The sequence below is a fragment of the Podarcis melisellensis genome, assembly GCF_964234715.1.
Source record: "Podarcis melisellensis genome assembly, chromosome: 15".
Lineage (NCBI taxonomy): Eukaryota > Metazoa > Chordata > Lepidosauria > Squamata > Lacertidae > Podarcis > Podarcis melisellensis.
In genome coordinates, this window is record NC_138532.1 from 6858025 (window position 1) to 6881203 (window position 23179).

Here is a 23179-nt window from a genome sequence, read left to right on the forward strand (position 1 = left end):
CAATTTTTATGGCTTGGTGGAATGCAACTTTTGGATAAGACGTTGTTTCCTGCCTTACTCCCGTATGCTTGGTGCTTTGTATATTTCACTATACTACTAATACTGTACTATGATAATGCTATAATGTAATTGGGATTAAAAAGGTGTTCCATTGAAAAGAGATGTTACTGATAGACTTTTTAAAATGTACAAAACACTTTCATTCAGGCAACGTGTTGTTTTCTTTTATAAGCATTTGCTGCTGTTAAAAGGTAAATTATAATATGAAGGGGGTGGTTTGCTAAAGCCCTACACCTTTCCTATTCACTTAACATGCAGCAGCCTTGTTAAACTTGTCTTCAAAATGTTTCTGCCTGTCTTACGTTGCATCTGCAACTGACATGCAGGTTTTATTTTGTCCCTTTTTACAGACTGGGCGTGTCTTCAGAGGATGAAACCAAAGCCACTTCTGCTATTTCTGCACCTCCTTCTGCTTCTCTTTTTTCTCCTTCCTATCACTCTAATAAAAACAACCCTTTTATCTCTAAATTTGATCCAGAAGAGCAACCTCGGGACACTGATAGGTTTGCTAGTGACAACAATCCGTTCACTATAAAATGGGGACAGAAATCCAAGCAAGATATTGAATGCTTTATAGCTGCTGCTGCTACTTCTTCTGCTTCTGGAAATGAAAACAAACCATTTGCTCCTAAAAGGGAACAAGAATCCCAGATAGAGGATTCTTCAAACTCTGCTAAGTCTCCCCTGCCTGTTCCTGCAACTTCTGTTCTTGAGTTGGATCCTTCTGCTTTTCAGCTTTCTGATATTGATAATCCTCCCGTGTCTAAAGTGGGAGAGGACTCTGAAAGTTTTAACAGTCCTCCAGCATCTTTCTCTACTTCCTCCTTAGCAGGAAACCTTTATGATTCCAAGCATGTTCATGTTGTGCCTTCAGAGAAGCTCCAAAAGGAAGGTTTAACTAATCAGATGGATCCTGTATCCACTTTTCCTGGATCTCTAGCTGGCAGTCACCCTTCACGGTTTTATAATAGGGTTGGACTCATCCTGAAGTCTCAGGGCGATGACAAAGTGCACATAGTGCCACCATTTAAGGAAAACCGAGGGAGCATAAAGAAGTCAGTAACCTTTGCCCTTGAGGATGAAAATGTGGGGAGTAGTGGCGACGATGCTTCAGATGGTGAAGATTCAGTTGAGAGCTGGCATGATGAAAACAAGATTTCAATAAATCCCACTGAAAGGAATGAGAGGCGAAGACCTGAACTATATGTAGAACATTGTGCCGCACCTGAGCCCCGTAATGGAAATGTACAATCTCTTCATAACAGTGAGGGTCCTTTGGAAAGACAGGCTGAAGCCAGCTTCTCAGTTAAAGTACAGCCACCGGTTCCAACTCCGAGAATTCTCGCGCCTTTGCCTAACATGCCGAGGACTGTGTCGGGTAGCGGTTCTCTCTCTGAGCCCCCAAAGCCAGCACCAAGAAGTGCCCTGAAACAAAAAAAGAGTGTATCTGTTTCTTTGATGGATGAATCAGAAACAGAAAATGGGTCAAGCTCTGCCTCTACATATAAAGAATTTTCTGCAGAAGATTCTTTCATCTCTAGTGAAAAACTAACAAGCGATAGCTCGTTAGCAACTTCAGTATCCAATATATTTAGTTCTGGAAGAGATGGTGGAACCATGGATTCCTCTCAAAGTATTAGCACCAATCTCCCTCACTATACAACAAGCACACAGCCTGGCAATTTGATCCCTGGAGATCTGAATGTAAAACCCACCACCCTTTCTGTTATTCCCGAAGTGGGATCGGATGATGAACAGCTGAGTGATTATTCCCAAGGTACTGAAAAGATTGCAGTTTCTGGAGATTTGTCCAGGAGTGGAGATGGTTCCTCAGAGTTACGGCCCTCCATTGAGGGGGAAGAGCTGACAGCAAATAAAAAGGCGACTGGTGAGAGGCAGACTGTATCGCTTCTCATGAAGACAAGTGCTCCTGATGATGGATTTGAACCAAACAAACCATTGGTTGCACCTTCAGCACTAGCCCTTGAAAATGCAAGCCATGATGTAAAGGGATTGGAGCAGAAGAATGCTGACAGCTTAAAAGAAAATAGACAGGGTGATAGTCCTGAGTTCTCTGTTAAGCCTGTTCATCTTTCCCCTCTGCCCAGTTCTTCTCACTCTATTAGTTCCTTCCAATCTGATGCTTCTGGCTGTAATAGAGCAGAACCTACGAAAAAAGCTACAGCAGAGGGCTTGGGTACCAAAGTGGATCCCTCTGGCAAGAAGAAGCTGCTCCAGGCACGGGTTTCACCCTCTGAAACACATCCCAATCAGAATCTGCAAAGTGACGGAAATTATCCTGCTAAGCTCAGGTGAGAGGAATTGGGGGGGGGGGGGAGCAAAGATAAAGGCTCAAGTGCTATACTGTGCATCGCTTTGATTCTTCCCTCCCCTTTTGAATGCAGTAAGGGATTTTGTGTCCTATGGACAGGTGAAAATCTTTCCCTGTTGATCTGTATCTATTTCTTGTAGCAATGTCAATGAAGGAATAAAACTGAGCAAAGGTTTGTTTTGCTTAGGCAGTAATCAGACTCTATTTTCACATTGTTGTGACATGACAATAAAGGTATCATTAACAGGAACCAGCACTTTATATTTTACCTCTAATTTTACTTTATTTTTTAAATCCACTGTCCTGTTAAAATACTAAATATAGTTTTCATGTTCTGCCAAATTAAGTGAAAGCAGCAGTTTGATAAATGCTTAACTTTTTTAAAAAGCGGTGTTAGTTGTGATCATAAGTGCAGTGCAATTTACTGCGGCACAGGTTTTGTGTTACCTAGATTCCTGAAGTGTTCCATGGGTGTAATTTAACTAAAAAAGAAATCAAGGCAAACAAAGTACTATAGGATGGCCTGAACTAATTGTGTGTGCTTCTTTCAGACTTCATCCTGTGAAACCAATGCATACTACAACAAACAAATCACCTGCAAAAAACCAGAGCATAACATCCAAGATCTTGGATAACCAAAATGAAGCCGATATAAAGGTAATTTAAGACATACTATATTTTAAAACCTAATTGGGTGGTCTGTGCCCTGAGTTAGGAAGCTTGTAAATTTATTGGCGGGATTAGACAAACTGCAAAGGGGTATGGTCGTTTGGAGACAGAAATGTGTTCAAGTTGCTAGGTGTACGATTCCCCCTGCCCCTGCTATCCTACCCATCTGGGCAATTTTCTGAGCCTTTTACTGACACAAGTTTAGATCCGTGAGTGGGTATGAATTCCCCAGGCTCAAAACTTGCTATCTTCACCAAAGGCCTTTGGCCTGAAAGGGATTTTTGTTTTCAGATAAGCAAGGTTTAGTGATTTACTGCCTCCAACTAATATTGCAAATGATCTGTTTGGTGTTTGAGCACAGAACCTGAATTATTATCACTTAACTGAAACAACCTCTACTGCTGCTGCTTTGTATTATTTAGTACTTTTCGCATGTTACGAGGAGGGTCTTATCTTCACTTTTCCATGTTTATTACTGGGAAGAAATAGTTGAAGGCAGGTGTACAGAAACCTTGTATGCACATTTGTCTGCATGCCATAAAAGTACTTACTGGCAAATCCTGAAATTCTAGTTTTTTGTGAATCTTCAGTAGCTTTTAAGATGCTTTGACAGATGACCTCTTTGCTCTGACATCATTCCTGGGATTCCCCAGTAATCCCTGAAACCAAAGGTTTCTATACCTTCCTTCTGATCCTTTGATGCCACCCTTACAACAGTGCTTGATATCAAAATGACTTTAACCTGTTCATTCTTCCTTCCTAAAGAAATATGATCCTTCAGATCCCGCCTACGCTTATGGCCAGCTGACACACAGCGAGCTGATCCAGCTGGTCTTGAAGCAGAAAGATGTGATTGCAAAGCGAGATCAGCAGGTGCGGGAGCTGGAAGACTACATTGATAACTTGCTTGTCAGAGTTATGGAGGAAACCCCTAACATTCTTCGAGCTCAAGCTCATGTGAATAAGAAAGCTGGAAAGATGTGAAGGAACCAGTTTAACCTAATCAGTGGCTTTCTTACTCAAACTTTGGAAGTAGTGAATGTGGAAAAGCTGCTTGTACCGAAACAGATTATTATTTACTTGTCTTAGGATAGAGTTGACTTACCTTGGAGACTGCCTTCTATAATCTACAAAGTCAATAGTGTTAAAAAAACACATTTTACCTTTTAGCACACTGTACATGTTTTGCTGCTCCGCAGGTGAAAGGCCTGAAATTATGGGACTCTGGAAGGAGTTGTGAGCCAGATTTTACCTGTGAATAAGCTCCAAGGGGCACATTTTTAAGGGTTTAGTCAAAAAATGAACACTTCTCTGCAGTTTTTCAACTCCTGATTTCTTGACTCTTTTAGGATATTAAGTTTTAGTGCAATATAAGCAATCATATTTACATTAGATATACTGGATGAATAAAAATTTATGAAGTACCTTGTTTGGATTTGAGTTCCTGGGAAATAAGCACTTCCACCTGAAAGCTGGTTGCCTCTCTGCCATTAGGAATTTCTGTTCTTCTAGCTCCACTGAATCAGTAATTATTAAGAAAACAGCTCATTCATTTGGGTGGGGCTTAAGCTGTGCAGGTTTCCTGCCAATTGCGCAGAATTGCCTGCATTTGCCTTTGGGAAGTGAGGAAGATCCATAGTTAAGAAATAAAAAGTGATGGTGGTTGTGCGAACAAACCCTGCTGGAGTGTCGTGATACCACTGTCAAAATGAAATGTCATTTGAGTAAGAGGAGGTTAGCTTCTAAGCACTAAACTGACTTCCGTGTCTTATGGTGGTCAGTACAGTACAATACTGATTTAAATTAATTGCCAGAAACGGCAGCCTGACTGGCTTGCTTCATTGCAGTTAGACGAGAGGGGCATTCCCCCTGCATTTCCCCATGGGTGTTAAAATGCTCAAACCTGTGGGTTTTCAGTAGCTGACTTTGGAGGTACACATTAATCCCTCGTCACTGAAATTCTTACTTTTAAAATGTTTGTTCCAGCTGAAAGTCCATAGAAGCATCTTGCTTCTTATTTCCCAGATTTGATTACTTTTCTTTCGTTCTTAACTTTACTTTTGAATTGCTGATCTTTCCCTTTTGTCTTTGGGTATGTTATCCCTCTGTTCAGAAGTCTGCTTAGATCTTCATTTTTGAATACGGGAAAAGCATCTGAGTATATCAAATCAAAGAGATTGAACAAATTGCTCTGATTCAATAATCCCAGGTGTCTTTCCATTTGTGAATACTTTCTATTGTAAAAGTTTCATTTTTTGACCAGTTCCACAACATGCTGATAAAATTTTTCAGAAGTTTTTATTATTATTATTATGAAAGAGTTGAAATGCAGATAAAAACACATTTCTACTGTCAGCTAAAATAGCTTCCATCAGTTTTCCCAGGTTTTTTGTAATACTTCTTTCCACATCTTTTCTATTTCAGAAATTCCTGATTAGAGAATGTTGATCTTATCTTGTTTATGCCCAGTTTCTTTATTATATGTTTCTTTCCTTTGCAGTTCCAAATGTCTCTGCTCTACCTTTGAGCAGCTTTTGAATGCATTGCCTTGTAGCTCAAACCAACTAGGAGGAATAAGTAGGGCAGGCATAGGGACTCTGGCCCTCCCAGTGTGCTTGGACTCTACTCCCATCCTCCTCACGGATGGCCATTGGGAGCCCAAAGGTATCTGGATGACCACATGCTTCTCAACCCTTAGAGAGCCTTAGCACAAAGCTGTATGTGTGCAATGTCTCGCTGTGTCTGTTTTGGTTCCAGTTTCTCTATCTGTATGAACAGTTTCTGAAGTCAGACGACACTTTGCTCAGTTACAAAAGATTCTGTTTATGCTGCTGCATAAATTGCTGGAAGATGCAAATAGTCAGAATTACTGCAATATGATTTCTGCTGCAGACTAAAAAAACTGGAGACTTTTTCTGATTTTATTTTTTATGGATTTTAGTCCTGCGTTGAAGATTGAATTCTTAATTTCAGTATCTCCATCTGCCCCTTAATTTTTAATGGGTAACTTTACATCGTGGTCCCTTACTAGGGATGGGGCACTAGCCCGGTATATGAATTTAAAGTTTCCAAAGGATTAACTTTAGTAGGTTTCCTAATAAAACAATACATCCACCATCACTAGGCATTTGGGGTGAAATCCATATTGACCATTGTATGGGAAATTGAACTATTTGAAGATAGCAACTATAAGGTAGAGCATGGCTTTTTGCAAGCTGAAGCTTGTATATGCACTTTTGGCTTCCAGTCAGATCAACTGTGATTAAAAAAAGTATATTGTTGAAAATCTGAGCTACAAATGCAGGCAGCCAAACAGCAATCAAAGTGATGTCTGAAGACGTGGACGGATTAATTTTCATGCTTTTGACTGTAGCCATTATTCATTTTCTGCCTACGCACTTTCAAGAGGGATGAGCTTGGCACTGAATATCTCTTCAGCCCTCCCTTTGTATTCAGTCACAACACTGGATTATAAACTTGTCAGGTAATCAAAGAGGGGTTGATTCTAAGCAAGTCATACTTGGGAGTAGACCTGTTCTAATCAATGACTAAGGACTGTTGATTGTTGTGGGCCTGCTCTTAGTATGACATGATCCGATATCACCCATAGATCTTGACATTTTCTCAATGGTGCACTGTTAATTGCTCTTGATACTGTACAATCTCATTTGCAAACACCAAAGAATAGGAACAGCTAAGTGGTTCCTCTAGTTTATTCCTCATTTGACATGGCAATATTTATGCAATGAGAGCCGTAAGTACATAGTTTGGAGGTTGGTAGAAAAATTAATACTGTCATGTTTGAATATAAGACTTGGACTGTGAGCTTGGACTCCATGTTCCTGTTGCCCTACATGGAGTGTGGTGCTTGTTGAATAGATTTGTCTATCTTCTTGCATAGTGCTAATTCTCTTGATGAAATCCTCTGGCTGATGCTGTCATCTTGCCTCAACTAGGTCAATGATTTCAGGTGATTCAAAGGGGAGGAACTGTTGTCTACCATATCTAAAATCTTCAGGGCCTGTGGTGTTTTCACATATATGTAGCTCCATAATAGCTGGAGCATAAAGTCTGTAAAGGCAAACGTCTTGCATGTAAAACCAGCATTTAGATACTTGGGCATCTTTTTAAAGCTTGTATATCTCATTTAAATGAACCAAATTGCTTTTTAAAAACTTTATTTTAAGAGGCTTAATGCCTCTTTGCTCCTGCTGGAGCCATAAGCACACAGGCACATGCTTTTGGGAACAAGTATTTTATTGAAATATAGTTTTACTATGTACTAGAAATGTTTATTCCTGATGGATATATGGCCCCAAAGTACAGTGGACATTTGTGTTTAATACATGTTCAATAGGAATGGATCTAGTAACAAATAGTGTTGACCGTTTTAATAGAGATAGTACAGGACCAGCTTCCAGCAGATTGTGACAATCTTCTAGTTTATAACCTGACCTAAAATTTCCAGGGACCACAGGGCTGCAGCTGGCAACACAATGTGCCACATGCAAGAGGGAGTATTGTCACTGGGCCCAAATCAGCTGACCATTCTTCATATAAAGGTCTGCTCAGTTGTATACATTTTGATGAGATTTGGGCAATACATTTGCAATCTGTGCCTTCTAATTGGTATCTGTGACTTATGCAATCCTGACATCGAAATGCTGAATTTTGTGAAAAGTGTGGTACATTGTGAGGGATATTTCCCCTTGTGCAAACATTTGCTCAGTGCTCAATGTTGAAGGATCTGAATGTATATTTATATTCTGCCTTGATACTCTTGGTACTTAATCCTATTGGGTTTTTTTTTTACGAAGACCTTCCTCCTTCTGAAATGTTAAAAATAAAGTTATTTAAACTTGTGAGAACACTTGTGTTTCTTTGCGTATCTTTGTCAGTGTTTGTAAAAAGCAAAAAAAAGGAGGAAAAGGTTCTGACCTCCCTTTGCCTCTTCAGCCTGGTCCTCGGACCCTTGTCGGCACAAAAAGAGTCCACGAGAATATCCTTGCAGAGTTTTATTCTTAAAAGTCTTTGTGCAAAACACGACTGAATAACTCCACACACCAGCACCAACCAACCCAAACACCAGCCTCAGCAACAAACTAACATTTCTCACTTATATATACAACTTGGTGCAGACCGCTGAGTCATGCTGACCCAGCTTTATTCGCATTAAAGAAACAGCTGCCATTTTAGCCGTGACACCCCTTCTGTTTCTTTAAATGCGAAAAACCCCAACAGAAACAATACATACATACATTATATACATAAACCCAGTTTTGTCATCAGTTCATTGTGGCATGTTGCTGGCAAAGGCTTGGTGAACAAATCAGCAATATTATCTTGTGACTGACAATACTCCAGTTTGATTACCCCATTCTGTACACAATCTCTAACATTCGCATGACGGATAGCAATATGTTTTGATGCGGATTTCATTATTTCCGAGCCCGCTAATGCAATGCACGATTGGCTATCTTCATACACTTGGATAGGCAAATCAACTTTACAATCTAGATCTTTTAGTATCTGTATAAACCACATGATTTCATTGCATGCTAGCGACAGGCTCCCATATTCACATTATTGCACGCTATATCAGAATGGTTCCTAGGTCCATACTGATAGAAACGATTCTCTGCTGTACAAGGACTGGATTCCATCATGGTGATTCCAAAATGTGACAGAAAAAAAGTTTCATATGCAACTGAAACTTCTATTGTGAGAGCTTTTTGTACATTAAGCCTTATGGGTTTTAAGAAGCAGACATTCCTCAATGATCCTAGAATTGGTAGGCTTAGGAAGAACCTGAAAAGAAACTTAGATTACTCCAATATTCTTACAGTCTCTGTATGCTATCACCTTTTCTACAAGCCCCTGAAAAAGATATGAAACTAAGGAAAGTGTCAGTGTTTTCTCTGTGCACAGTTATAGGAATATAGTTGCCAGCAAGTGGAAGTGCTAGGCAAAGACAGCAGGTAGGTCGAAATATCAAAAGATTTAAAACTGGCTCACCAGATTAATTTAGGTTTGGGTTTAGATAGTGTAGTTTTAATTACCACTGAAGATTGTGCAAGTTTATAGAGAGGCTTGCAGCAAAGATTTTGGCTGGTAAATTCCAGTATTACTGTGTTCCTATCCTGCTTGTGGGTTTGAATGCTGGATTAAATGGGCCTTTAGTCTGAGCCAGGACTTCTTACGTTCTTACATAGAAGCTTCCTCTCCCCTTCTGCCTCCTAGCTAACCAGCCAGTGAGCACTGGGAGAATCTTTGCAAGTGCTCCCTTAGCAAAACAGAAAGCTGCCTTAAACAGATCATTGATCCATCTAGCTTAGAATTGTCTATGCCAACTGGGAGAAGCTCTCCAGGGGTTCAAGAAAGGGGCATTCACAGCCTTCTTTGAACCTTCTGCAGGCAAAACGTGTTCAACCATTGAACAGTAGCTCTTTGCCTTCTCTCGTGTCTTCCACTCTGCAGTCTCTTCCTACCATCTCCCCATCTGTCTCTCTGGCATGCCGTTCTTCTATTAAATTTCTGTACCACCTTTTTGATAACTCCTGTCTTTTTCCTTCCCCTGACCAACCCCAGTGCCCCTGTTTGATGACAAGGCTTCACACCCAAAGTGTACAGCGTGCAGCTGTTGTGGAAATTAAATAGGATTAAGAGAAAAAGTGAACCCCATAAGGGTGCCCTTGTAAATGTTTTGAATGAAGACTCAAAAGGCGGTCATTTAAATCTAGAGAGCAAATTTAAAATCATTTTTGAAGCCAACTCCAGAATATGGAGCAGGGGCTAAGGTCAGGCTCCCTCTTCCTGCAAGGAAGTAATGGAACACAAAAATACCAGTAATAATCCAGCAAGATGTGTTTTTGTTTTGTTTTTTGCGGGGGACGGGGCGATGGCTGTTTGCAGAAGAAATCTTTTCAACTACTCAAATTCCACAATTTGAGGCAGCTTTGGCTCCTAAATGCTTCCACGAAACCTAGATCAGGTTGATAAACGTAGCTCATTGTAGCTTAACAAGCACATAGCTTGTGAAGTCCTGTGACAGTTGAGCTTTGGCACCACTCACTTCCCTGTGCTGTGAAGCTGGAATGTGCCGGAACCAATTTGGATCATGACTGTGATTCAGACTTAATAGATCAGGAAAAGACTGAATCACCTAATGCAGCAGCACTGAGATGGAAAGGCAGGGGAAGCATGGTATGTTAAATGCGTCAAATCAGATCTCAGCTATGATCCGAATGCCCAAATTGCTCGTTTCCAAGGGCCAATAGAGGCATCTGTGGCTCAAACCTGTGTCTATTAGAATACTGCCAGTCTGCTACGTAGCATCCTTAATTCACAGAGTCTAGATTGGGGTGGGGGACCTTCCGAATGTTGTTGGTATGTTTACTCCCATCTGCCACCGTGGTGAATGGTCAGGGATGGTGGGAGTCCTACTCCAACACATGGGGGGCCATCTCTGGTCTAGAACCCACACTAGTTTCATATTTTGAAGGAAATACATTCATACCCCAGAATGAAGTCACGACGTCAATGATCACATGGTGGCTTCATTCCAATTATTTTCCAGCCTGTCATCTACTATACCTGTGGGAATACCAGGTTTAGGACATCTCTTTAATGATTCAGAAACCAAGTGCTTTGTGCTGACGACATAATTATATAATAACTATCAACATGGTCTCCACCCCTGTCAAAATAGCATGCTTTGAACCAGCTCACCCTTCACTGAGCTATAACTACAAGCTATTATGTCTGAGAGTCTCATTAATATCTCTTGGGCACAGCCCTGCAACAGCAGCTATTGCTTTCTTAAGCATGCTGTAGGCTTGCCTGCTTTGCTTTGTTCTGAACTAAAATACGCACAACTAGCAAAAGCCCGCTAGAGACTGGACGTGGAATATAACACAAACTATTTTATATTATTTTAGGGCAATTGCCCGATCGGCCCTCCACTGCCGCTGCGCCTGAGCAGCTCACACCAGAGCCAGAGCTGCCCATGCACTTCTTGTTTTAAACCCAAATTCCAGGACTTTGGGTTTAAAATGTAAAATCCCACCCCGCACTGGATGGCCATGTAGGACCCCCAAAAGAGGACATATGTCAATCCTAGCATGTGATCAAATGTTTTGCCAATAAAGACCAAAGCTTCCAATTGCTTGTCCTCATTGGGGCTAGGTGCGCTCAAGGTGCAGCATGATTCAAAATGGTCTGCTACATTCAACACCTTTCTTAAAGCAGCATAATGTTTACCTTTCCCTGAATGGCTTGGCAGATACTTCCATTGGCCGGTGAGGTGAGTAGGAATTGAACTGAAGAGACCTTTGCCCTGCTGTGGGGCATTCCATAATTGTGGCATCAAAACTAAACAGGCTAGGGTAGCCCTGTGTGCTGCATTAGAGAGGACAATCCTCTATTTGAAGGTTGTACGTTCCAAGCATGGATTAAAGATAATGAACCACAAGGGAGAGCAGAGGCCTTGAAATTGCCCAGCACCAGTTAATACTTGGACAGCAGCTACACAACTCACCTGATCTCTCCTCCTCACTATAGGAAGATGCAGAGGAGTTTTTTTAGCCAGAACTCACAGGAACTCAGTTCCGGCACCTCTCAGGTGAGCACCATTGCATTATAAGAGAACAAGGGAGGAGTTCATGGTGAGTTTCAGCACCTCATTTTCTAGAAAAACAGCACTGGGAATCATAGATGTCGACCTTCCCTTATTTGGTGGGAAACTCCCTTATTCCAGCGCCATTTCCCGCTGCTGTCCCGGATTGTTGATATCCTGTAAATTTCCCGGATTTCAAAGGAAGCAGCTCCTCTCCCTCCCTGCCGGCCAGGGAGGCTCCTCAACTGCGTTGCTCACCAGTAAGGAGTCTGAGAACGACTGGCAGGTGGAGCTTGCATGCCTTGTGCCAATCAAATCGGCCGCATTGCCTGGGGACTCACCTTTGCTCAGCGCTTCCCAGCCCAGAGGTGAGAGTGTGGTTTTCCTTGCTGCTGTATCCCTTTGCCGGGTTGCTGCGCTGTGCAAACCACCGCTTGAGGCTTCGTTTGGCTGCTGGCTGGGCTTTCTGCCTTTGGGTCGGAGGGGCTCTACTCTGTGTGTGTGTGTGTGTGTGTGTGTGTGTGTGTCTGTGTGTGTGTGTGTGTGTGTGTGTGAGAGAGAGAGAGAGAGAGAGAGAGAGAGAGAGAGAGAGAGAGAGAGAATGTGTCACTTAAGCTGATAGTAGGAATGCTGTAGCTTCACACACTTACCTTCACACAATGTGTAATTAACTTAGGGGATTTTTTTACCGCAGGATGTCAGTACTTTAGATTTACAAGGGCATCTGAGAGATAAATGGGAGATACGGTTTGTCAGTATTAATGGGACAGCTAAATAGAAACTTAACCTCAGAAGTTAGGACCAAGATTCAAATACTGACTGAGTAACTTGGCTCACTAGTAACATTGAACCATGAGGACGAGATGGTTGGACAGTGTTCTCGAAGCTACCAGCATGAGTTTGACCGAACTGGGGGAAGCAGTGGAAGACAGGAGTGCCTGGGACAGGTGAGGCTGCTGATCCCTTATTTTCAAATCTGAAAGTTGACAGCTATGCTGGGAATATGTCATATTGATTCGTTTCAATGGGCCTACTCTCAGTAGGTCTAATGTTGGATACAACACATTGCTTTTTTGCTGTTGCTCGCATAATTGTGTTTTCTTTTATCAGAAGAGGCCAGGACTGGTGCAAAACTGCCTCTCCACCTATAACCTCAAAAAATATTGTCCCTTGTCCCCCTGCCCTCCAAGATTTCAAGCATTGCTTAAATGAGAATGTTTTTGAATTTGTTGTATTTTGGAATTTTGGGGTCCCCTGCTGCAACAAAAATCAGATATAAGCTGGTTAACACCTTTGTCCAATGGACAAATTTATAGAAATGTGATGTAGCAACTTTTAGGGAGAGCACCAAGTGTAAAGTAAGGGCTCCATCTGCTGGTTTGAGTTTTGCTCATCCATATTTTGTTCATAATAACGTAGCATTAAATTCCCTTGTGTGCAGTGCATGGCTCATAACTGTATATGGTGTGTGCATATGTAAGTTTCTATAGTCCTCCATTCCTTTCTATGAGGGTTGCTGAAGGTTGAGGGCTTGTGCAAGTTAGGCTAGGAATGGAAGAGAGTGTCTTGTAATACTTCTCTTGGAGATGCCACAGGTCCCATATAGCACAGTTGTGCAATTGCAACCACACAGTAAAACTTTCAGGTTCCACTTCCTGTTGCAAGACTTGTTGTTTACCCATGCTTTAGGTTTACCAAATGGTTTAGGTTTTAGCTGTTTGACTGTTAATAGACGTCAGTTCCCCCAGAGTGGAAGCATTATGCTGCTAGGATTATTTTATCAGGTCTGGGAAATGTGGTGCCAGTTTCACAACCACAGCATGCGCAACTGCACAGCACTGAAGCTATTATCAAAGTGCTAAATGATTGGTCTGATTGTTCTATTCAGAATATGAGAGTATTTTGACATAGCACTCTTGAAATACCCTTAAAGAATAGGGCAGAAACTTGCTCTCTGCTTCCCTAGAGGGCAGGATTAGATTTAAGTCACAGAAAGGTAGATTTTGGTTGAATCCAGATTAAGGCTACAACCTGCGTCAACATGGCTAGATCTGCAGGGTATGTCTCCAGTCCAAGTGTTGCTATTAATATTTCCCACTATTATACAAGGAGCTGGTGTCTCCCCCACTCAAAAATCTACAAGTATTCCAAAGGAAACTTATTTTAAATGTAAAATGCAAAGGAAAGATCAGGAAAGATGGGGTAAAAATGAGGCAAAGGGAGGCTGCTAATAGACGATTTACTACAAAGATGGAAAAGGAAGTCTTCAGCTTTCCTGGTGTTGTTTTTTAATATATTTTTTTATTAAATTCCAAGAATAAACTCCGAGAAAAGGAGCTTAAAAGGCTGGAACTTCAGCTCATTCCCGTTGATCTGACAACCCCTCAGTCCAGACACAAATGCTCCAGGCTGCCTCGCCGTATCTCTAACGCCCTCGAGCTGGGCGGCTCCGTCGGAACCTTTGTCCTGCGCTCCCTTGTTTCTTTCCGGAGGCCGCTTAGCGTTGGAGCGCGTCTGGGCCCGATTGCCCCGTTGCCATGGGGATTGCCCGGAAGGAGCGTGTGCGCCCTTGAAAAAGCTCCCCCGGCTTTTTCCGGTGTTGCGAAAGCGGCGGCGAGAAGGTAAGGCAGCCCGCGAAAAGGGGGAAAGAGGCTCCTGGGAGGCTGTCTAGGAGCCAGGCCGGGGTTTGGGGAGGGATATGGGGTTTTTTTGGAGGGCATGCAGCCCGCGAGTGGCGTGGGCAGAAACCCCCTTCACCTGCCGCTGATTCTGTGAGCACCGCCAGCAATCCTCCTCCTCCTCCTCTCCATTGTTATAAGACTTCTAAGGTCTCAAATACAGACTAAATATGGATAAATGCACACATATCATCTATATATTTAAACCATGTGTCTGAAATAGTACGGGAGAGCAATCCTGAGGCCATTTTGACTCTCAGTGACCTCAAATACTCCTCTGCAGTGAGGGAGGCAAATAGGGAAAGCCTCCCCATTGCCTTTTCGCTTGCAAATCCTGCCTTAAGGGTCTATTTGTGTATGAATAGGGTGAGCCTGTGACCTGGCTTCAGGAACCAAAGTAGTAACCATCACGAAAGAATGACCAGGATGCCCAGGTAATGCAATCGGCGACCATGATCAGGTATCCTGGTAGGCAGGGTTTCTGCTGTCGACGGCCTCCTATGATCTATGTATGACGATTTTGGGGTGGTCTTTGGCTAAGGGGGTTGGGCAATGTCAAGGTTCCTGCACACTTTTGTTGATGGTCTCTCGCTCCTTGGAAGGAGGGGACTCTGTTGCAACAGAAAAATGAATATCTGCCTTGCTTTCCACTGGATTCTGCCTCCATCCATTCTTCTCTGGCCGATCATGAATTTAGGGGACTCAGAGTCCCATGGGGGTGTTGGGAAGCAAAAGCCAGACCCCAATTTTTACATTACCATTATCGAAATCACACAAGTCAGTTTTCCCCTCTTTTTTCTGTGTCCCCTAACCAGCCAGCAGTTCACATCTCTTCCCCTTTCCCGCACTCCAGGTTGCCCTGGCATTATTCACTTGCCTTTAGGAGCCTCTGGAGAAACAAAGGAGGAGCTTTCCACAACAACTTTGTCTCCGTGCCCTTTTTTAAAATTACGAAGCACTTGTTTAGCGAATGGCTATGGGGCAAGTCTTGCCAGGCCACCAGAAAAGTGTTTGTGGTGCTAGGTGTTTTCTTAGCACCAAACTCTAATGGAAATGCTGGTGATGCTTCAAATGTGAGAGGAAAAACTGCAAGCCCCACATCCTGGCTCCCTCCAGTTTTGGACAAACTGTGACACCCCCACCCCCACCAACAGTCTTTTAATACAGTAGTTTCCAATGACAATGTAATTTGAGCTGAGTACTTTGACAGCGTTTCCTTCCCCTCCTAATCAAAGCTGCATTCTGCATATCAGAACTGAAGACAGAGCCCCCACAAATCTCTGGTAGTCTTTGTAGCTCTTTTCAGAAATGTAATGCTGTATTGTAGAATCCTTAGACTGATTTTATGATGATACTTTTCAAATGTGAGAGTATGGTAGGCCTTCAAGCTAGGAGACACCTTGATTTTGAGGGAAATAAAAAGACTTCATTTTTCTGTCTTCTCCATACTTTTTGCCCTATTATGTCTTCTAACATCCTGGCAGTGACTGTGGTTTTCGAATAGAATTTGATATACTTTAATACTATATCAAATTCTATTCGAATACCACAGTCACTGCCGGGATGTTAGAAGACATAATAGGGCAATTCTATTTTTTGAATAGAATTTGATATACTTTAATACTAGGGACGCGGGTGGCGCTGTGGGTAAAAGCCTCAGCGCCTAGGACTTGCCGATCGCATGGTCGGTGGTTCGAATCCCCGCGGTGGGGTGCGCTCCCGTCGCTCGGTCCCAGCGCCTGCCAACCTAGCAGTTTGAAAGCACCCCCGGGTGCAAGTAGATAAATAGGGACCGCTTACCAGCGGGAAGGTAAATGGCGTTCCGTGTGCTGCGCTGGCTCACCAGATGCAGCTTGTCACGCTGGCCATGTGACCTGGAAGTGTCTCTGGGCAGCGCTGGCTCCCGGCCTCTAGAGTGAGATGAGCGCACAACCCCAGAGTCGGTCAAGACTGGCCCGTACGGGCAGGGGTACCTTTACCTTTTTACCTTAATACTTAGTAAATGATAAAAAAATCAACAATTCTGTGGGTAATTCCAACTGGTTAGGTTGATACTATTCTTTAAACCGCCCTGAAAGACCTGGGTATAGGATGGTATATAAACTCTGTTAATAGTAGTAGTAGTAGTAATAAAGGTAAAGGGACCCCTGACCATTAGGTCCAGTTGTGACCGACTCTGGGGTTGCGGTGCTCATCTCGCTTTATTGGCCGAGGGAGCCGGCGTACATCTTCCGGGTCATGTGGCCAGCATGACCAAGCCGCCTCTGGCGAACCAGAGCAGTTCACAGAAACACCGTTTACCTTGCTGCCGGAGCGGTACCTATTTATCTACTTGCACTTTGACGTGCTTTCGAACTGCTAGGTGGGCAGGAGCAGGGACTGAGCAACGGGAACTCACCCCATTGCGGGGATTCGAACCGCCGACCTGATCAGCAAGCCCTAGGCTATGTGGTTTAACCCACAGCGCCATCCGTGTCCCAGTAGTAGTAATACAACCAACTAATTTCTTTTTTAAAAAATAATATTTATTTAAAAAATTTCAATACAATAGAAAAAACAAACAGAATAACATATAATTTTATAATAGCCATATTTTCTTCACTTCTTTGGACTTCCTCACGTCTCTCGTTCCTGCATTCCAAGTTTTCAAGCTTTACCCAGCAATTTATTACCTTGTATCAATTCTTAAATTAAAATTTTCCAGTAATTGTGTCCCTAATTTCAGATAATTTTACCCAAACCTTAAACGATTAGCTTTAGCTTGATATTTATCCAAAATTTTTCTTAGTTATTCCTTTTAACCAATTTAATGGTGCCATATTGTTATTAATCTTACATCTTTCTTAACATTCATACAATTTACAATACTTTTGTAGGTAGTCCTTAAATTTCTTCCAATCCTCCTCCACGGCCTCTTCTCCCAGGTCTCGGATTCTGCCGGTCATTTCTGCCAGTTCCATATAGTCTATCAGTTGCATCTGCCATTCTTCCAGTGTGGGCAAATCTTGAGTTTTCCAGTGCTTGGCGACGAGTATCCTTGCTGCTGTTGTTGCATACATAAAAAATGTTCGATCCTTCTTTAACACCCTCTGGTCGACAATGCCCAAAAGAAAGGCCTCTGGTTTCTTAGGGAAGGTATACTTAAATACCTTTTTCAACTCATTATATATCATTTCCCAGAAAGCCTTAACCCTAGGGCAAGTCCACCAGAGGTGAAAGAACGTTCCCTACAACCAACTAATTTCACAGAGTTGTTGTGAGAATAAAAATTGGGTGGCGAGAGAACCATTATACCACCTTGAGCTCTTCAAAGGACAGGTGGGATATACAGTAAATGTAATACATGGAGAGCCAGTGCGGTGTAGTGGTTAAGAGCGATAGTCTCGTAATCTGGGGAACCGGGTTCGCGTCTCCGCTCCTCCACATGCAGCTGCTGGGTGACCTTGGGCTAGTCACACTTCTCTAAAGTCTCTCAGCCCCACTCACCTCACAGAGTGTTTCTTGTGGGGGAGGAAGGGAAAGGAGAATATTAGCCGCTTTGAGACTCCTTAAAGGGAGTGAAAGGCGGGATATCAAATCCAAACTCCTCTTCTTCTTCTTCTAATTAAATAATACCAAAATATCAGTGACCAACTGTGGACCTGATTTATGCTTTCAGGCTGCTAAGATGTCGAGCCAAAAGAAGTGTCCAGACTGTGGCTCCTTGGAAATTGTAGAGGACTCTCATTATGCTCAGAACCAGCTGGTGTGCGCAGACTGTGGCTTCATTCTGACTGAAGGGCTTCTCACAACCACATATGCTGATGAAGAACATTTACAAGGTGAGGCAAAGAACAGCAAAATAGCTGAAAACTCTTTGTATCTTACAAAGACATAGGATTTGAGATACGACTTGCAAGCAGTTCTCAAATATAGAAAGGCCCTACACCATTCAACAGTTTAAAAATGGGTGCATGTTTGAGAGCTTGGACCAAAGTTTGGCTGATATCTGTGTTTTTATCTCATAGAAGTCACATATTCACGGAGTACTGGTCAGAATGAGCAAACGAGCCGTTGTGTACAGCGAGGTACGTATTCTGCATTACTCTTGATGCTTTGTGGAAATTAATGTGCCTGGCATCCACAAGAGCTGCATTGTTTCACTTTCTAAAAGCAAAGAGTAAGTTGCATTTTTAAAACAGTCTTACCTATTTGCTGTGGGACCAACATCAAAACAACCTATTTTAGAGTTTTAGAGGTGCATAGAGTCCAGAGTTCAGTTTGATTGCCTGATCAAATCTCAGCTGAATCATTGACAGACTGGTTAACCATGGACCAGTCTGTTTCCATTACCATTAAATGGCCATTATAATTGTGTGTGCAGCCGGGCGGTGGGGCAGGAACGACTCCCTCAGCCGCCCGGCTTCGGGGCATCGTCCCGATGCCGGGCGGTGGGGCAGGAAAGCCTCCCCCAGCCGCCCGGCATCGGAACGATGTCCCGAAGCCGGGCGGCCGGGCGGGAAAGCCTCCCCCCGCCGCCCGGCTTCGGGGCATCGTCCCGATGCCGGGCGGTGGGGCAGGAACGCCTCCCCCAGCCGATTGGCTTCGGGGCATCGTCCCGATGCCGGGCGGTGGGGCAGGAAAGCCTCCCCCAGCCGCCCGGCTTCGGGGCATCGTCCCGATGCCGGGCGGTGGGGCAGGAACACCTCCCCCAGCCGCCCGGCTTCGGGGCATCATTCCGATGCCGGGCGGTGGGGCAGGAACGCCTCCCCCAGCCGCCCGGCTTCGGGGCATCGTCCCGATGCCGGGCGGTGGGGCAGGAACGCCTCCCCCAGCCGCCCGGCTTCGGGGCATCGTCCCGATGCCGGGCGGTGGGGCAGGAAAGCCTCCCCCAGCCGCCCGGCATCGGAACGATGTCCCGAAGCCGGGCGGCCGGGCGGGAAAGCCTCCCCCCGCCGCCCAGCTTCGGGGCATCGTCCCGATGCCGGGCGGTGGGGCAGGAACGCCTCCCCCAGCCGCCCGGCTTCGGGGCATCGTCCCGATGCCGGGCGGTGGGGCAGGAACGCCTCCCCCAGCCGCCCGGCTTCGGGGCATCATTCTGATGCCGGGCGGTTGGGCAGGAACGCCTCCCCCAGCCGCCCGGCTTCGGGGCATCGTCCCGATGCCGGGCGGTGGGGCAGGAACGCCTCCCCCAGCCGCCCGGCTTTGGGGCATCGTCCCGATGCCGGGCGGTGGGGCAGGAACGCCTCCCCCAGCCGCCCGGCTTCGGGACATCGTCCCGATGCCGGGCGGTGGGGCAGGAACGACTCCCCCAGCCGCCCGGCTTCGGGGCATCGTCCCGATGCCGGGCGGTGGGGCAGGAAAGCCTCCCCCAGCCGCCCGGCATCGGAACGATGTCCCGAAGCCGGGCGGCCGGGCGGGAAAGCCTCCCCCCGCCGCCCGGCTTCGGGGCATCGTCCCGATGCCGGGCGGTGGGGCAGGAACGCCTCCCCCAGCCGATTGGCTTCGGGGCATCGTCCCGATGCCGGGCGGTGGGGCAGGAAAGCCTCCCCCAGCCGCCCGGCTTCGGGGCATCGTCCCGATGCCGGGCGGTGGGGCAGGAACACCTCCCCCAGCCGCCCGGCTTCGGGGCATCATTCCGATGCCGGGCGGTGGGGCAGGAACGCCTCCCCCAGCCGCCCGGCTTCGGGGCATCGTCCCGATGCCGGGCGGTGGGGCAGGAACGCCTCCCCCAGCCGCCCGGCTTCGGGGCATCGTCCCGATGCCGGGCGGTGGGGCAGGAAAGCCTCCCCCAGCCGCCCGGCATCGGAACGATGTCCCGAAGCCGGGCGGCCGGGCGGGAAAGCCTCCCCCCGCCGCCCAGCTTCGGGGCATCGTCCCGATGCCGGGCGGTGGGGCAGGAACGCCTCCCCCAGCCGATTGGCTTCGGGGCATCGTCCCGATGCCGGGCGGTGGGGCAGGAAAGCCTCCCCCGCCGCCCGGCATCGGAACGATGTCCCGAAGCCGGGCGGCCGGGCGGGAAAGCCTCCCCCAGCCGCCCGGCTTCGGGGCAGGAAAGCCTCCCCCCCCCGCCGCCCGGCTTCGGGGCATCGTCCCGATGCCGGGCGGTGGGGCAGGAACGCCTCCCCCAGCCGCCCAGCTTCGGGGCATCGTCCCGATGCCGGGCGGTGGGGCAGGAAAGCCTCCCCCAGCCGCCCGGCTTCGGGGCATCATTCCGATGCCGGGCGGTGGGGCAGGAACGCCTCCCCCCGCCGCCCGGCATCGGAACGATGTCCCGAAGCCGGGCGGCCGGGCAGGAAAGCCTCCCCCCGCCGCCCGGCATCGGAACGACGTCCCGAAGCCGAGCGGCGGGGCGAGAAAGCCTTTGTCCCCCCTGCCTGCCTTCCCAGGGGCTTTTAAATCGCCCCGGACAGCGGAGAAGTCCTCCGCTGTCCCGGGCGATTTTAAAATGCCGCCCGCCAGAAGAGGTCGGGGGAAGGCGGTTTCCATAGGAACGCATTAATTGATTTTCAATGCATTCCTATGGAAAACCGTGCATCGCAAGACGAAAAACTCGCAAGACGAAGAGACTTGCGGAACGAATTAATTTCGTCTTGCGAGGAACCACTGTATTTATTTAGTACTTTTTGCATGTTATGAGGAGGGTCTTATCTTCACTTTTCCATGTTTATTACTGGGAAGAAATAGTTGAAGGCAGGTGTACAGAAACCTTGTATGCACATTTGTCTGCATGCCATAAAAGTACTTACTGGCAAATCCTGAAATTCTCGTTTTTTGTGCATCTTCCGTAGCTTTTAAGATGCTTTGACAGATGACCTCTTTGCTCTGACATCATTCCTGGTATTTCCCAGTAATCCCTGAAACCAAAGGATTCTATACCTTCCTTCTGATCCTTTGACGCCACCCTTGCAACAGTGCTTGATATCAAAATGACTTTAACCTGTTCATTCTTCCTTCCTAAAGAAATACGATCCTTCAGATCCTGCCTACGCTTATGGCCAGCTGACACACAGCGAGCTGATCCAGCTGGTCTTGAAGCAGAAAGATGTGATTGCAAAGCGAGATCAGCAGGTGCGGGAGCTGGAAGACTACATTGAAAACTTGCTTGTCAGAGTTATGGAGGAAACCCCTAACATTCTTCGAGCTCAAGCTCATGTGAATAAGAAAGCTGGAAAGATGTGAAGGAACCAGTTTAACCTAATCAGTGGCTTTCTTGAGCAGCTTTTGAATGCATTGCCTTGTAGCTCAAACCAACTAGGAGGAATAAGTAGGGCAGGCATAGGGAATCTGGCCCTCCCAATGTGCTTGGACTCGACTCCCATCCTCCTCACGGATGGCCATTGGGAGCCCAAAGGTATCTGGATGACCACATGTTTCTCAACCCTATAAGAGAGCCTTAGCACAAAGCTGTATGTGTGCAGTGTCTCGCTGTGCCTGTTTTGGTTCCAGTTTCTCTATCTTTAGGAACGGTTTCTGAAGTCAGACGACACTTTCCTCAGTTACAAAAGATTCTGTTTTGCTGCTGCATAAATTGCTGGAAGATGTGAATAGTCAGAATTACTGCAATATGATTTCTGCTGCAGACTAAAACAACTGGAGACTTTTTCTGATTTCCTAAAATTTCCAGGGACCACAGGGCTGTAGCTGGCAACACAATGTGCCACATGCAAGAGGGAGTATTGTCACTGGGCCCAAATCAGCTGACCATTCTTCATATAAAGTTCTGCTCAGTTGTATACATTTTGATGAGATTTGGGCAATACACAGCAAGGATACCTTGCAATCTGTGCCTTCTCTTTGGTATCTGTGACTTACGCAATCCTGACATCGAAATGCTGAATTTTGTGAAAAGTGTGGTAGATTGTGAGGGATGTTTCCCCTTGTGCAAACATTTGCTCAGTGCTTAACGTTGAAGTATCTGAATGTATATATTCTACCTTGTTACTCTTGTTACTTAATCCCATTGGGTTTTTTTTTTTTTTACGAAGACCTTCATCCTTGTGTAATGTTAAAAATAAAGTTATTTAAACTTGTGAGAACACTTGTGTTTCTTTGCGTATCTTCATAACCTTTAAGTGAAGAATGCTGTATGTATAATTCACATTATTGCACGCTATATCAGAATGGTTCCTAGGTCCATACTGATAGAAACGATTCTCTGCTGTACAAGGACTGGATTTCATCATGGTAATTCCAAAGTGTGAAAGAAAAAGGGCTTCATATGCAACTGGAACTTCTATTGTGAGAGCTGTTTGTACATGAAGCCTTACGGGTTTTAAGAAGCAGGCATTCCTCACACCAGAGCCAGAGCTGCCCATGCACTTCTTTTTTTAAACCCAAAATCCAGGACTTTTGGTTTAAAATGTAAAATCCCACCCTGCCCTGGATGGCCATGTAGGACCCCCAAAAGAGGACATATGTCAATCCTAGCATAGATCCCTTGTACCTTAGGACCTGATGTGATCAAATGTTTCGCCATAAAGACCTAAACTTCCAATTGCTTGTCCTCATTTGGCTAGGTGCGCTCAAGGTGCAGCATGATTCAAAAATGGTCCACTACATTCAACATCTATCTTACAGCAGCATAATGTTTACCTTTCCCTGAATGGCTTGGCAGATACTTCCATTGCCTGGTGAGGTGAGTAGGAATTGAACTGAAGAGACCTTTGCCCTGCTGTGGGGCATTCCATAATTGTGGCATCAAAACTAAGCAGACTAGGGTAGCCCTGTGTGCCGCATTAGAGAGGACAATCCTCTATTTGAAGGTTGTATGTTCCAAGCATGGATTAAAGATAATGAACCACAAGGGAGAGCAGAGGCCTTGAATTTGTCCAGCACCAGTTAATA

The 23179-nt window shown here is 45.5% G+C and overlaps 1 protein-coding gene and 1 long non-coding RNA gene across 15 annotated transcripts in view; both read left to right on the forward strand.

The window, feature by feature from the left end:
• Positions 1-23179, forward strand: part of RAB11FIP1 (RAB11 family interacting protein 1) — a 74028-nt gene that overhangs the window by 10023 nt on the left and 40826 nt on the right. For 2 of the 10 annotated variants that reach the window (XM_081890843.1, XM_081890846.1), the window contains 3 exons: positions 411-2372; positions 2944-3049; positions 3827-4485. The exons of 6 other annotated variants lie outside the window; for them this stretch is intronic. In XM_081890843.1, coding sequence (XP_081746969.1) covers positions 411-2372; positions 2944-3049; positions 3827-4045 — 2287 coding nt within the window. In that variant the 3' untranslated portion in view covers positions 4046-4485. Of the gene's footprint in view, positions 1-410; positions 2373-2943; positions 3050-3826; positions 4486-23179 lie in introns of those variants that run through there. 2 more of the 10 variants (XM_081890845.1, XM_081890850.1) reach the window with 2 other exon arrangements.
• On the forward strand, positions 12599-18431 carry LOC309358262. Of its 5 annotated transcripts, XR_014163372.1 has the most exons (4): positions 12608-12622; positions 13992-14296; positions 18012-18174; positions 18361-18431. It is a non-coding gene; the product is annotated as an uncharacterized lncRNA (long non-coding RNA). The 5 variants fall into 5 exon arrangements; XR_014163371.1 differs by lacking the exon at positions 13992-14296 and having other exon boundaries at positions 12599-12622; XR_014163373.1 differs by lacking the exons at positions 12608-12622; positions 13992-14296 and adding an exon at positions 14591-14787.